Consider the following 12,159-nt stretch of genomic DNA (forward strand, 5'->3'; position numbering starts at 1 on the left):
TGAAATCACTACACACTGCTGATGATGCAGAGAAGCAGACAATGTGTATAGTGCATCATGTGCACATTCACTCTGTGTGTGTGTGTGTGTGTGTGTGTGTGTGTGTGTGTGTGTGTGTGTGTGTGTGTGTGTGTGTGTGCAGATTGTGGAATGTGCTCACACTCACAAACTAATAATGGATCATTGCCAGCCACTGTGGTGAGAGAGAGAATTGGTTGAGGGTGGATTGAAAGGACATTGGTATACCGGGTCAGCCTTTGGTATATTGTGCCCCCTTCTGGTCACTTTGGTCATTGCACCATAAATGTCACATTTGCATAAGCCTGCATGTTTAACTGTTTGTTTTATATTATTTGTGTGCCACATTTCTTTTTGAAGCAAAGAAATCTCCAACCTCACTCATCTTCTTTATAGGATTGAAGGTCAACTTAATGTTGCCTTTGTGGCTGGAAATGTATTGAAAGTTTCCCTTTTATGTTTCAGGTTCTACATAGAGAGTATATCCTACCTGAAGGACAATGCTACTATTGAGCTGTTTTTCCTTAATGCCAAGTCCATCATCTACAAGGTAAACTCATTATATTCTTGCCATAATACAGATTCTTAATACTGTCGATTTATGATAGAGGATGTATTTACCCTGGAATGCTGTAGGTGGTATGAAAACTCTTATTGCATGTAAAACCAAAGTTTTCTTATGAACTCAAAAGATTTTTGCTGGTAGAAGGGATTTTGCTGGTAGAAGGTGGAGGTGTTCAGCGAGTATATTTCAAGTTAGAATGATGTATAGTGCTCCATGCCACTCCATTAAACCATTTTTGGTTCTAAATGAAGCGACACGACAAGAGGCCAGCTCAGACTTCGGTGCTCCACACTGATTTGGTGAAGCAGAAAATGTGAACCATTCGCATCAGCTGTTACCCAACATGTTATGTGCTGCACCACATTCCAGCAACTAGCGTATAATTTGACACATTTACTGCCATCTGTCAGTGATTGCTGAAGCACATTGATTTTGCCTTTTTAAATGGAATTTGAAATGAGGCTTTTAGCAAGTTGCCTAAAAAGAAAATTCCAAAACAAAAAGCAATTAAATTGGAAATTTAGAGTTCAGTTTTGTGTACTTGTTGCTTGACTTGACTTAAATTGATCCCAGTTAGAAAAGTCCAGCTGCGTGTTTGCTGAGTATGGTTCACGTTCTAGTAACCCGACAGTTGCTAGTTCACTTGTACAAGACACCAGTGTCAAGCAGTTATTTGTGATGTCCAGAAGAGGGTGTATGTGTCCTAAAGGAAAATCCCAGTAGAAGTCTCAGTCAAAGCCTAGCAGAAACCAGTGATAGTGTCATAAGAGCAATTATTTTCTCTTCTGGCAGCAAGGGTAAACTTCATCAGAGCAAAATCCAGCAAATTTAGATGTAATGTATTATCCATGAATGAACATAGAACCGACACCTCTTACCTGTAATGTTTGAAGTTTTGAATGGGCCAAAAGTTTGCTGAATGCTTAATAGTGTGTCATACACAGGTTTCTTGTATGCATGAGGTAAAAACGGGGGCTTTCTTGGCGCAAATAATGAAATTAATGTAAGTTTACATCAGAGGCTTTAGGTTTTGTAGTTTAAGCCTTGTTGTTACAGAATAAACAGAACGTTTCGTATTTTAATGCTTGGTTAAAATGCCCCTGAATTATTTATTATTATCATCAATATCGTTTATCATACGTCACTGATAAGAAGGTCAACCAAACATCTGTGTTAAGTACAAATGCTCTCCTCGTCAGCTTCCGTGGTAGATGACCCTGACAGCCTCATGGAGGGGTAGAAGCAAAAGAATTATCACATAGTATTTTTAGAAAACGTGTTCTATGTACATAGTAGATGAAATATAATAGACCAGGATATATTTTCACCTTCTATGGTCAATGTTTGTATGAGCTGTGAGAAACATTTTCTACAGTGCTGTGGGAACACGTGCAGTACAATAACACACAGTATATGATCATTTGTAGCCACGCTGGGTGGTACACCCAGGGTGGGTTTGTTCTGTCTAGTGTTTTATCCAGGCTGTCTGATCTCCCAACCAATTAAGAGGAGGATTGTAAAGGGAACATTCCTGGCATACTTGACCCACTACTCACGAACCACTAACCCTTATCCTTCTCCCTCTCAGTGCACACATAGCCATCCTGTGTATATGTACACGGTTGGTGAAGACACACAAACCTACTCTAATTATCATACAGTTAAAGAAACAATTTCAGTGCTGCCCAGCATCCCAAAAGCACCTCTCCACCTCCTTCCTTCTCCATCTACACTCTTTCCTGTTCTCCATTTGTCTATCTTTTCCCCAGGATTGTCCACATGTCCTCAAATAACTAAAGAAAACAGTAACACAATTTAAGAAACTGCATTGGGAAATCTTTTGAGTAATCAGAAAGCAGAGCATCCATGTCTGCTCTCAACCTCTCCCACCCCCTCTAATCTCTCAGCTCCATTCACACGAAGGGGTCATGAAATTAGAGAAGGGAGAGCAAAAAATGAAGGGGGAGTGGTATAAAGATGAAAGGAACTACTATCTTGGATAAATGGATGATGAGCTGAGGCACATCTTTTTTTATTCCCAAAATCGGCCCAGTGTGTGTTTTATCTCGTTTCTTTGTCGCCAGCAGTAGGAGAATGTGACTTTCATGGCCCCTGTCATCTCTGTCTCTTTTCTCTTCTTGCAGGAGCTTATTGAAGTGGACAGTGACGTCGTCTTCGAACTGGCATCCTATATTCTACAAGTAAGATAAAGCGTGTTTGTTTTGTGTTTATGTGTGGGAGTGGATTTTTTGTCTGGATACTGAATCTGTTTTTCACCATTAGCACATGGAGCCAAACACACCAGTTATTCCAGGGGCCTGTAGCCCTGCACTGAAACAGTTCGGAAACAGTTTGAAGTTGTCTTCCAAAACGTCTCCACCAGCCTTTGATCCTAATTGATGATGATTAAGCTCACATTATTTACTGCGGTCATAATTGTGGATGATTAAACTCACATTATCTAATTCAGTAATCAATCTGTCAGGAATATGCAGTTGCTCTGGGAGGTTTTAAATCCTAATAACCTCAACTCTCTTTGTTGGTATTAAAATTCTTGGCTACCACCTAAATTGTCAGTACAGACAGTCAGTACTAATATAACACAGAGCAGAAGGGAAACTCTTTTACGCCACAAATTCTCCTCAACTCCAGCCCTGTCTCTCTCCTGTCCCTTTGTCAGAGTAGGTCAGTCCATTAACTGTGATGCAAGGTCATGTTACACAAGGACTGGGCTGAGTGGTGCGTGTGTCTGTGTGTGTGCGCGCGTGCCCTCTATGCAGGTGCAAATGTACAGTATCAGGTATCTGCTCTGTAGGCCTTCATAGGTTTCACTCCAGACGGAGGTTTAATGTCCAGCACAGCAGGCCTGACTGCACATTCACCTATGCCAACAGAACATAAACACACATTTAATGGTCACTGCTCAATGCTCACTACTTTTTCCCTCTCTGTTTCACAGGAGGCTAAAGGTGATTTCACCAGGTAAGCACAACAGTAACTTGCAAGAAAGTATATGTTGTAGCTAGGTGTGTTGTGGAGTTGATGAAGAGGGATGGTGCTACAATTTGTTAAAAGCACATATTAGACAGCTTCCCTTTGGGAACAAAGGGGAATGTGTAGAGGAAAACACCATTTCCTTTTCTCAGCAGCCCCAACATGCTGCCACACAGCTGAGTTTCAACCATTAACATCATCATTCATTCAGTGAAACAAAGTTACCTCTACCACTCTTCATCTCCAATTTTCTGTCCCATATTCTAAGTTTCTGTCCCAGTGACGGGGGTATTTGGCTTAATACGCGTTGATTCAGAAGGGGGAGGCACAGACAGAGACATAATAGAAGTGATGTCACTGGTCTGTCTGCTCCTCTGCTCTTCTGAGCAGTGAGGACTGTCTTTGTTTTACATCCTTCCTTTTCTTTCCTTCCTGCCCTGTTCATTGTTTTGGTTCACTCTTTTCAGTATGTGCTGCCACTCACGAGAAAAGCATGGATTACATGTGTGTGTGTGTGTGTGTGTGTGTGTGTGTTTGTTGTGAGTGAAGACAGGGCTAACCTTTGGGATATGAAAGATTTTCTAATACATCAGAAGAAAATTGAAAGAAAAATCCCATTGACAACACATCAGTCTTCAAACTCACATTAGTTAAACCTTACAGCGATGCAGCTTTCCAGTCATGTACATGTTTCATGTGAGCTACGGTCCACATGTGGCTTTTCAGATGCACATCTGTGTAATGTATGTCATACCTCATCCACTCATCCCTTTGTTGTAGCACAGATAACAGACTACAGCAGCCAACACCTCTGACCTCATTTCCGCCTGTGAAAGGAGTAAATAAACACAATGTCCTGCAGAGGGCTGGAATGTGACACACTATGGAGACATTCCTTTCACCCTCCTCCCCCTTTCTTTACGCCTTCCTCCTACACACATAAATCTCTAAAAGTTGTATAGACCCTGCCCTCTCTCCTTAACCATACACTATACCCCTCTTCCATATTACATTTCACTATATCTCTTGTTGCTGCACATCTAAGAATACCCATTATGGCAATTAATTTATTGGCTTTAGGTATCGTCTTTCTAAAATAAGTGTGGAGTAATTTTCCTTTCTCAAATACAAATCTATTTATTGAAAGACTTTCCTTGAATCACTGTGCATGATAACATGACATGTGAAGATGAACGTGTCATAATGCCATGGTGCTCCCATTATTGTTCAAGTTGAGCTCTTGTCCGCTCTTTCTTCATCTTCAAAGTTGTGCACACAACCACATATAGAGTACTTAACGAGTAGTTACTTGAATGGACATCAACCAATCCAGACACACAGCTGCGTTCACACATTGAAGAACAGCCGGACAGGGTGGATGGGATCTCTTCCAGGGCTTTAGCTCATAGGTTGTCATGTTCCCAGGGCTTTCCCCAATCCTCTGGGGCCTCAGTGGAGGCTGGAGAGAGACTAGGAGATTATAGTGGGGTATTAAGACCTCCTGCCACTGGAGGTCTGAAAACTGAATCTGGGGCCAAGTCTCTTTGGCTCTCTGCATGGTTCCCTGTGTCATTTACTCTGTCTTTGTCTTTATCTTTTCCCCCTCCATCCCTGTTTTCATCTCCTGTTACCTTTCTTTGTTTATTATCCTGTTAGTGTTTGTTTCTGTCTCCGTCCCTCTTGTCTCTCCTGTTTCCAACTGTCAGTGTCCCTGCAGCTGTTTTGAGACAGACAGCGCCCTTCTGCTGAAATAGAATAGCATCAGTGTTGAATCCTCTCTGTCTCTCCCCTCTCTGAATAAACATATGTCCTTTCCTACCATTTTTCATTAAAGTTAAAATTTCAGTTCTGGGAAATATTCATATGTTTCAAGTGGTTTTGAATGAAACTGTTCGGCCTACAGCAGAAAATGATTGTTCTTGCAGAGTACTGTTGACCATGTCTTGTGGTTTCTCCCTCCCAGTAATGATGCAACCAGGTCTGACCTAAAAAAGCTGCCTGCTCTGCCCACCCAGGCCCTAAAGGAGCATCCATCTCTTGCCTACTGGTGAGAGACTAGTCAATTATCCAGAAAACCACCACAGCATTATGCAACCTCACCTATTATTATTTTCCCCTTCTTGATAATTTACTTTTTCTCTCTTCATTGCACTGTCTTACAGTGAAGAGCGGGTCATAGAGCATTACAAGAAGCTCAGTGGGCAGTCCAGAGGGCAAGCTATTGTAAAGTAAGTGTGTACGTGTGTGTGTGTTTGTTGCTGGTTATGTTTGTCCTCTGTATAGAAGGCTATGTTCTCTGTAACCCTTATATATCTGTCTTTCTGTTCCTCAGTTATATGAGCATTGTGGAGTCTCTGCCCACATATGGAGTACATTACTATGCTGTAAAGGTACAGTTTTACTACTCTGCCTCTTTTTTCACACGCACGTGCACCACACACATTTTTTGTTCACTCTGGACTTGCAAGAAGGCAGCTTGGCATTGGAGATGTGATGAAAGCTAATTGTAGTTTGTCTTTCTGTCTCTGTCTCTCTTTTCACCCTCCTCTCTCTGTCAATCCCCCACACACACAACCTTTCCTGATGGTTTTTTCGTGTCTATGTGTGTGTGTTTTAGGACAAGCAGGGGATCCCGTGGTGGTTGGGTCTGAGCTATAAAGGCATCTTTCAGTATGACCACCAGGACAAAGTCAAACCCAGGAAGGTGAGATGAGGCTCCCTCTGATCTGTTTTTGTTTCAGTCCCTCTTTGTTTAACTTCCAAAACTATAAAAGTGTGATTTGTTGTGATTTATCAAAGCTTTAACACACCACTCTGCTTCTGTGTAAAATTTATGACCTCCAAGATATTTTTTCATTTTTGCCACCTGATTCTTACGCCATATTTTTTAATATGAATGAGGCGTTACTTTACAAGGCAATGTCTCCTCTCTATCTTTCTGTGCTTGTTTCCATGGTCTCCACTGTCCATTCTTTCCATTCAGTGAGTCAGGATATTGTGTTTGGAAAGAGCACTAACAATGCTGTACAAATACGACTGTCTGGAGACGTTCAGTCTTGGAATGTTTTGCATCCGTCCTGCTTTTATTTCTGCCTTTCTGTGAATGGCGTCCTCCTCCCAGTCGATGCGCCCGGTGGGTAGTCTGCAAGAGCCTTTCTTACATCACCTCTGACCCCCCAGTCGTGTTTAGAGCCTTGATCTCTGGCATTCATCCTCGTCTCATAGGGTGTTAATGGGGTTAACGGTATACCCGTATGCTGTTTGACCACCAAGACACTCACTCCGATACTCTGTTACTCATAAACGCGCACACACACACTAATGAATGCCCACACCTACACACACAGAGGAGTGAGACTGAACTCTGAACTCACCAGCCTGATGAATACTTCCTGTCTGCCACAGCTTTCCTGTTTACCACTAGCATTGTGCTCTGTGTGTGTGTATGTGTACGTCTTGATTAGTGCGTTCCAGTCTAAACAACTGTCTCACCACTGAGCTCCGTCCCTGCTTTATTCCCAGTTACTCCAAATCTCGTGGCTGCTTAGTGTTAAATGGCTCTCGTATCTCACAGGCACACAAATGCCAAAACATGCTGCAAAACCTGCAAAAGGTCACAAGCTGTGTTTTTACCATACAGTGTACAACTGTGTATGCATGTTAGTCGACCAAGTGATAAATAGCAAGTTTGAACTTTTTCTGAAGGAAGTGCCACAAGAAAGAAGAAGAAGAGGGTATTTTAGAGAGAGATGGAGCGAAGAAAGAGTTAATAGCGTTCCCACACAAGAGACTTATCAAGCATTCAGCTGCCATAGCAACAGTCAGTGTGAGTCATTGGTCTGTTAAGCTTCAGTACTGACCCCCTCACTTTCTTCCCTACTCTCCCTCTCTCTCTCTCTGTCTCGCACACACACACACACACGCACTTTCTGAAGCAGAGAAAGTAAGATTGGGCCACCTCGCCGCACATGTGTGATTGTAGTCTAAGGAGTTTGACCCAGCAGAGATTTGTTGGTGGCACGTCTTGTTCATACAACATCATAAGACTAACTAAATCCCAACAAACACAGTGAAGTGCTCATTTCCAAAGCTGTCCACCGTTTCACAGGAAGAGACACTCACAAAGGTCATTAGGAGCTTTCCATGTTATGTTAATAATGAGACTCATTGCTCTTTCAACCAACGGAAGGAAGAGCATTTGATTAGTCAATGAGCTAGCCAGTCCAGTACCAGTAACCACTGACTCAGAGTGAAATCACTAGTTTGTCACTGCTCAAGTTTTCATGACTGTGACTCAGTAAGGTGGAGGCAGAACACCAATTTTGAGACATTTTGGGCCAATTACTGTCTTTTTCATAGTAAAAATTATTTATGTTTTCAACAAAAACCCTTTTTAGTGATTATTAAGAGACTACGTGACTTCATGTTGTGCTGTACAATAGGTGTGTGTACTGGAGGCAGTTGTGTTTAATTAGTTAGTCTTTTTACTAGGGGAGATCCTGTTGTTTCTAAATGCAGACCATCTACCGCACCCTCCACGTTTATTTGAGGATGTTAAAATACTTTTCCCCCTCTGCTTACCGCAGGTCACATGCACGCACGCACACATGTACAGTCCTCACAGACAGAAGTTTACAAGTGAACCACACACCATACTAATGCCTCGTTAGTGTGTTCTGACTCATTAAGGCAGAGATTATAGGGTCTGTGTGTTGACTGACTAACTCACTGAGTGACTTAAAGCTAACATGGAAACACTTCTGTCAACACCGTGAAGAAGCCGCAAGAAGGTTCAATCAAACACAGCAAACCATGGTTTCAATTAAAGTCATCTCACATGCACTTCACTGCATATTGGTCTTTTTTTCTGCAGTGGACTGCAGAGAGTACACACCCACTGACTTAAGTCAGCTTCTGCCTGTATTTCATTTAGAGTAAACAGGCACATGCAGCCTGTTCTGATTAGTTTTTCCATAAATGTCATCCCTCCAAAACACCACAAACAAAACATAAACAACAGGAAGTGCACCCAGAGTATATCTGCATCTCCATGACAACTGGTGGATATAGTATTGCACACTGGAGCCCCACCCATGAGTCAAACAATAGTGTTTGAGAGCCTTGGGTCCAGTTCTAGAAAATAATATCTGGCCTCACTACAGTTGTTCTGGCCTATGCTATTTAAACTTTCTATTCTTTCCATAATCCCCATGGAGTCTGCTGCGCCGAAGAAAGGCCCTTACACTCTCCCTTACAATCAGATGTGACCTTTTCATCTGTAATGGATGTGTGCTTGGGTGTTATTATGAGACAGACGTGGGTCTCTGCACATGGGCACCCAGTTATTTATAAATAAAGACCAGTCACTTCCTCTCCTTGTGTGCGTTTGTGCCATTGTGTGCAACTCTTTTACAGTGAAAAGGAAGGGGATTTATAGTGTATGCACGCATACATGCACCAGCCTCCCCATTAGAACAGAAGCATCCACCCGCTTTGACTCCTAAGAAAGACTTCCTAAGAAAGAATCTGTCAGCATGTTGTTATCAGAAGTTGATCAGTTGAACAGCGCGCCATCAAGACGACAGAGGTTTCAGTAATACAATTGGCTTATGTAACTGAAACAGCAGGGAATCACAAATGTCTAATTTTAAACTTGAGGGTGACTTAACTCCACCTTGTACATCATGTGACCACCATTTAAATATCTCACATATATTTGAACACTATTTGCACACTTGCACATGCACAGCCTGTCCTGAAGAATCAGAGTATACTAACTGCAGCAGCTCTTTCATGGTGATGGAGAGGACAGCTTTTGTGGTCTCGTGCCTAAACGCAGCTACAAACACCTGTCTTATCTCCACAGCTTCAGCCCATATGCAGCCAACACACACACGCACGCACGCACGCACACACTCACACACACACATACACACACACACACACACACACACACACACACTCACTCACTCACTATCTACCCTACCTGCTATATTCAGCACCATGCTACATTAGCACTTCACACTCCATTGAAAATGTTCGGTACAGCAACAGTTTTGATAAAACCTGATAAGAGCTGTGATTTTCTTTCTTCATGCTTGTGCGCACACACACGCACACACACATGCGCACACACACACACACGCACGCACACAGTACATAAATGCATACATTAGGTTGTTTACATACTTTTTCGTAGTATTTTTCCCACTCCTACTCATTGCTCCCTCTCATCCTTCTGTCCATTGTTTTCCCAGGCTGTTAAAATTCCTGGGCTGTGACCTAGCTCCCTTTCTCCTCTTTTCCTCCCTGATCCTGCATCCATAGCCAGGTCTTCTATTATGTTTCTTTTCTCCTATTTCTTGCAACTTAGCTTTACTTTCTTTACTTATGGTTTGTCATTGTACATTAGAGGTTTGTGTGTGTGTGTGTGTGTGTGTGTGTGTGTGTGTGTGTGTGTTTGTGTGTGTTTGCATGTCTGCTCCAGCTGACAGACACAGGCCCACAGACTGTGCTAATGTGTGTATGTGCTTGCACACAGAGGTCTGACTAAACAAAGCAAGGGCACTTCAATTGCAGGGGCCACCAAAAGCTTCTTTACCCCCTTCATCACTCCTCCCCTGACCCCTCGTGACATACACATACACACACATGCGCTCACACACACACTTCCCAACCACAGAGCCCAGAGCAGGAAACACAGTCCCTGAGGGAGAGAGGAGGGGTCAGGAGGAGGGGAGGCACTAACGCCCCCTCCTCCACAACCCTCCTAGCAAAGCTACAGGAGAGGAGGAAACTTAACTGTACACACTTTCTGTCCACCAACACACACACGCACATGCCTACAGATGGTGAACACCGACCAACTCGTAACGTTCTGTTCCCCTGCGTCTGGGAGGATTTAAGATACACACATGCTGTGGAGTACGTCTTGGGGGAAACTTTCTCGCCCAGCTGGCTTTGGCTGCATTTAAAGAGGAGCTGATGGTTCATAAAAGGGGCGGAAAAGAGAGAGAGAAAAAAAACGAAAAGCCGAGCAGAGGAAAGAAAGCCTCCTCCCTCTCTGAAACTGTCTTTCTCCAAAGTGAGGTCATCCAGCAAAGGGATCCACTGTGGACGAGACCGTCTGGTCTGGACCTGATCAGAGAGCTCCAGACTAGGTTCTCTTCTCTCCCTCCACCTCCTTCTCTGTTCCTAACTCCTTTTCTTCCTTAGCTTCTTCTTTTTTTCCCCTCCTCTTCCTCATCCATTGCATCTTCTCTAAAAACAAATTGGAACATACAGAGAAGAGAAGATTTGGTAGAAGACTGTGTGGATTTTAATGTGAAACCATGTTTTTGTGTGAGCAGCCCTGAAGAGCGTGTGTTTCTCCTAAACCTCAGGTGTTTCAATGGCGTCAGTTGGAGAATCTCTACTTCAGAGAGAAGAAGTTTTCAGTCGAAGTTCATGACCCCAGGAGGTAAATTTACATCACAATTTTAAGCTGGTGTTATCTTGCTACAGTGCTTTTGTTAGAAGAGTTTGTTTATCTGTGTTTTTAAAAAGGCAGCTGAGTGTGGAATTGCATGATAGACTCTTCATTGATTTGATGACAATTATCTCATACCAGATTAGTTACTGAATGTTAGTGCTGCTGAATTTTCTCCAGCTAATGTTTGGTAGTAGTGGTAGAATTATCCCTCAGTCGTGGTCACCTTCCAGTAGCTTTTACTGTAAATTACCACTGTGCCATATGTGAATGTGTTAAGATTCATACTACATGTGGTACACTCCAGGAAGGGAGAGATTGGAATCTAATTCAGTAATGGTTGCGGCATTTGTCTTGGCAATAGAGCGAGATATTGGGGATGTCCCGGTGGAGCCTGACACAGATTGATAGGCTGATTATTAACACATTTGTGCAGCTGCATGCATGCACAAATGCATGTGCTCTCTCACAGACGCACAGGGTAAACCCTTGACAGTTGACCACAGAAAGATAGATGGCTGCGCGATAGCTGTTTTGTGGAGGAAGTGACCTCTCTTGTGTTTATTTAACATGGCTATATATGTGGAGTGTTATTCTACAGACAGAGAGAGGGAGGGAATGGGAGAAAGAAGAGACAGACAGGGTGAAACAGAGAGCAGTGGTGTTTTCTTTAAAGGAAGCTGTCATTAGGGTGAGCTGGTCAGCTACAGATATGTGTTTAAAAAAGGATGAGTCAACAATGGGGAACAACGTGTGTGGCTGTGCGACAAAAAGGTTTTTATCAGGTTTGCTCTCTCAAGCCTCTTATATTTTTTGGTGGTAGTGGTGGAGTAGTGGGTTGGGACTTTTTACGTAGTTGTAAATATGTAGCCATCTTTTGTATTCAGTGTATATAAGGAGGCTTTGTGTCCGCTCCTACTGTAGGGCGTCGGTGACAAGGAGGACGTTTGGTCACAGTGGCATCGCTGTGCACACGTGGTACGCCTGTCCTGCCCTCATCAAGTCCATCTGGGCCATGGCCATCAGCCAACACCAGTTCTACCTGGACCGCAAGCAGAGCAAGGTCAGTCGAGCCCACCAGATACACACCCATACCACAGACCACAGACATGAT

At 43.1% G+C, this 12,159-nt stretch overlaps 1 protein-coding gene across 13 annotated transcripts in view; it reads left to right on the top strand.

The window, feature by feature from the left end:
* Positions 1-12,159, top strand: part of frmd4a (FERM domain containing 4A) — a 102,814-nt gene that overhangs the window by 78,381 nt on the left and 12,274 nt on the right. For 9 of the 13 annotated variants that reach the window (XM_076732155.1, XM_076732156.1, XM_076732154.1 and 6 more), the window contains exons 5-13: positions 484-568; positions 2,728-2,784; positions 3,543-3,565; positions 5,541-5,624; positions 5,740-5,805; positions 5,910-5,967; positions 6,195-6,281; positions 10,960-11,035; positions 11,966-12,108. In XM_076732155.1, the coding sequence (XP_076588270.1) occupies positions 484-568; positions 2,728-2,784; positions 3,543-3,565; positions 5,541-5,624; positions 5,740-5,805; positions 5,910-5,967; positions 6,195-6,281; positions 10,960-11,035; positions 11,966-12,108 (679 nt within the window). Of the gene's footprint in view, positions 1-483; positions 569-2,727; positions 2,785-3,542; positions 3,566-5,540; positions 5,625-5,739; positions 5,806-5,909; positions 5,968-6,194; positions 6,282-10,959; positions 11,037-11,965; positions 12,109-12,159 lie in introns of all 13 variants that reach the window. The other 4 variants (XM_076732158.1, XM_076732153.1, XM_076732150.1 and 1 more) reach the window with 1 other exon arrangement.

This window comes from Chaetodon auriga, chromosome 6, assembly GCF_051107435.1.
Source record: "Chaetodon auriga isolate fChaAug3 chromosome 6, fChaAug3.hap1, whole genome shotgun sequence".
In the NCBI taxonomy this organism is placed as follows: Eukaryota; Metazoa; Chordata; class Actinopteri; order Chaetodontiformes; family Chaetodontidae; genus Chaetodon; species Chaetodon auriga.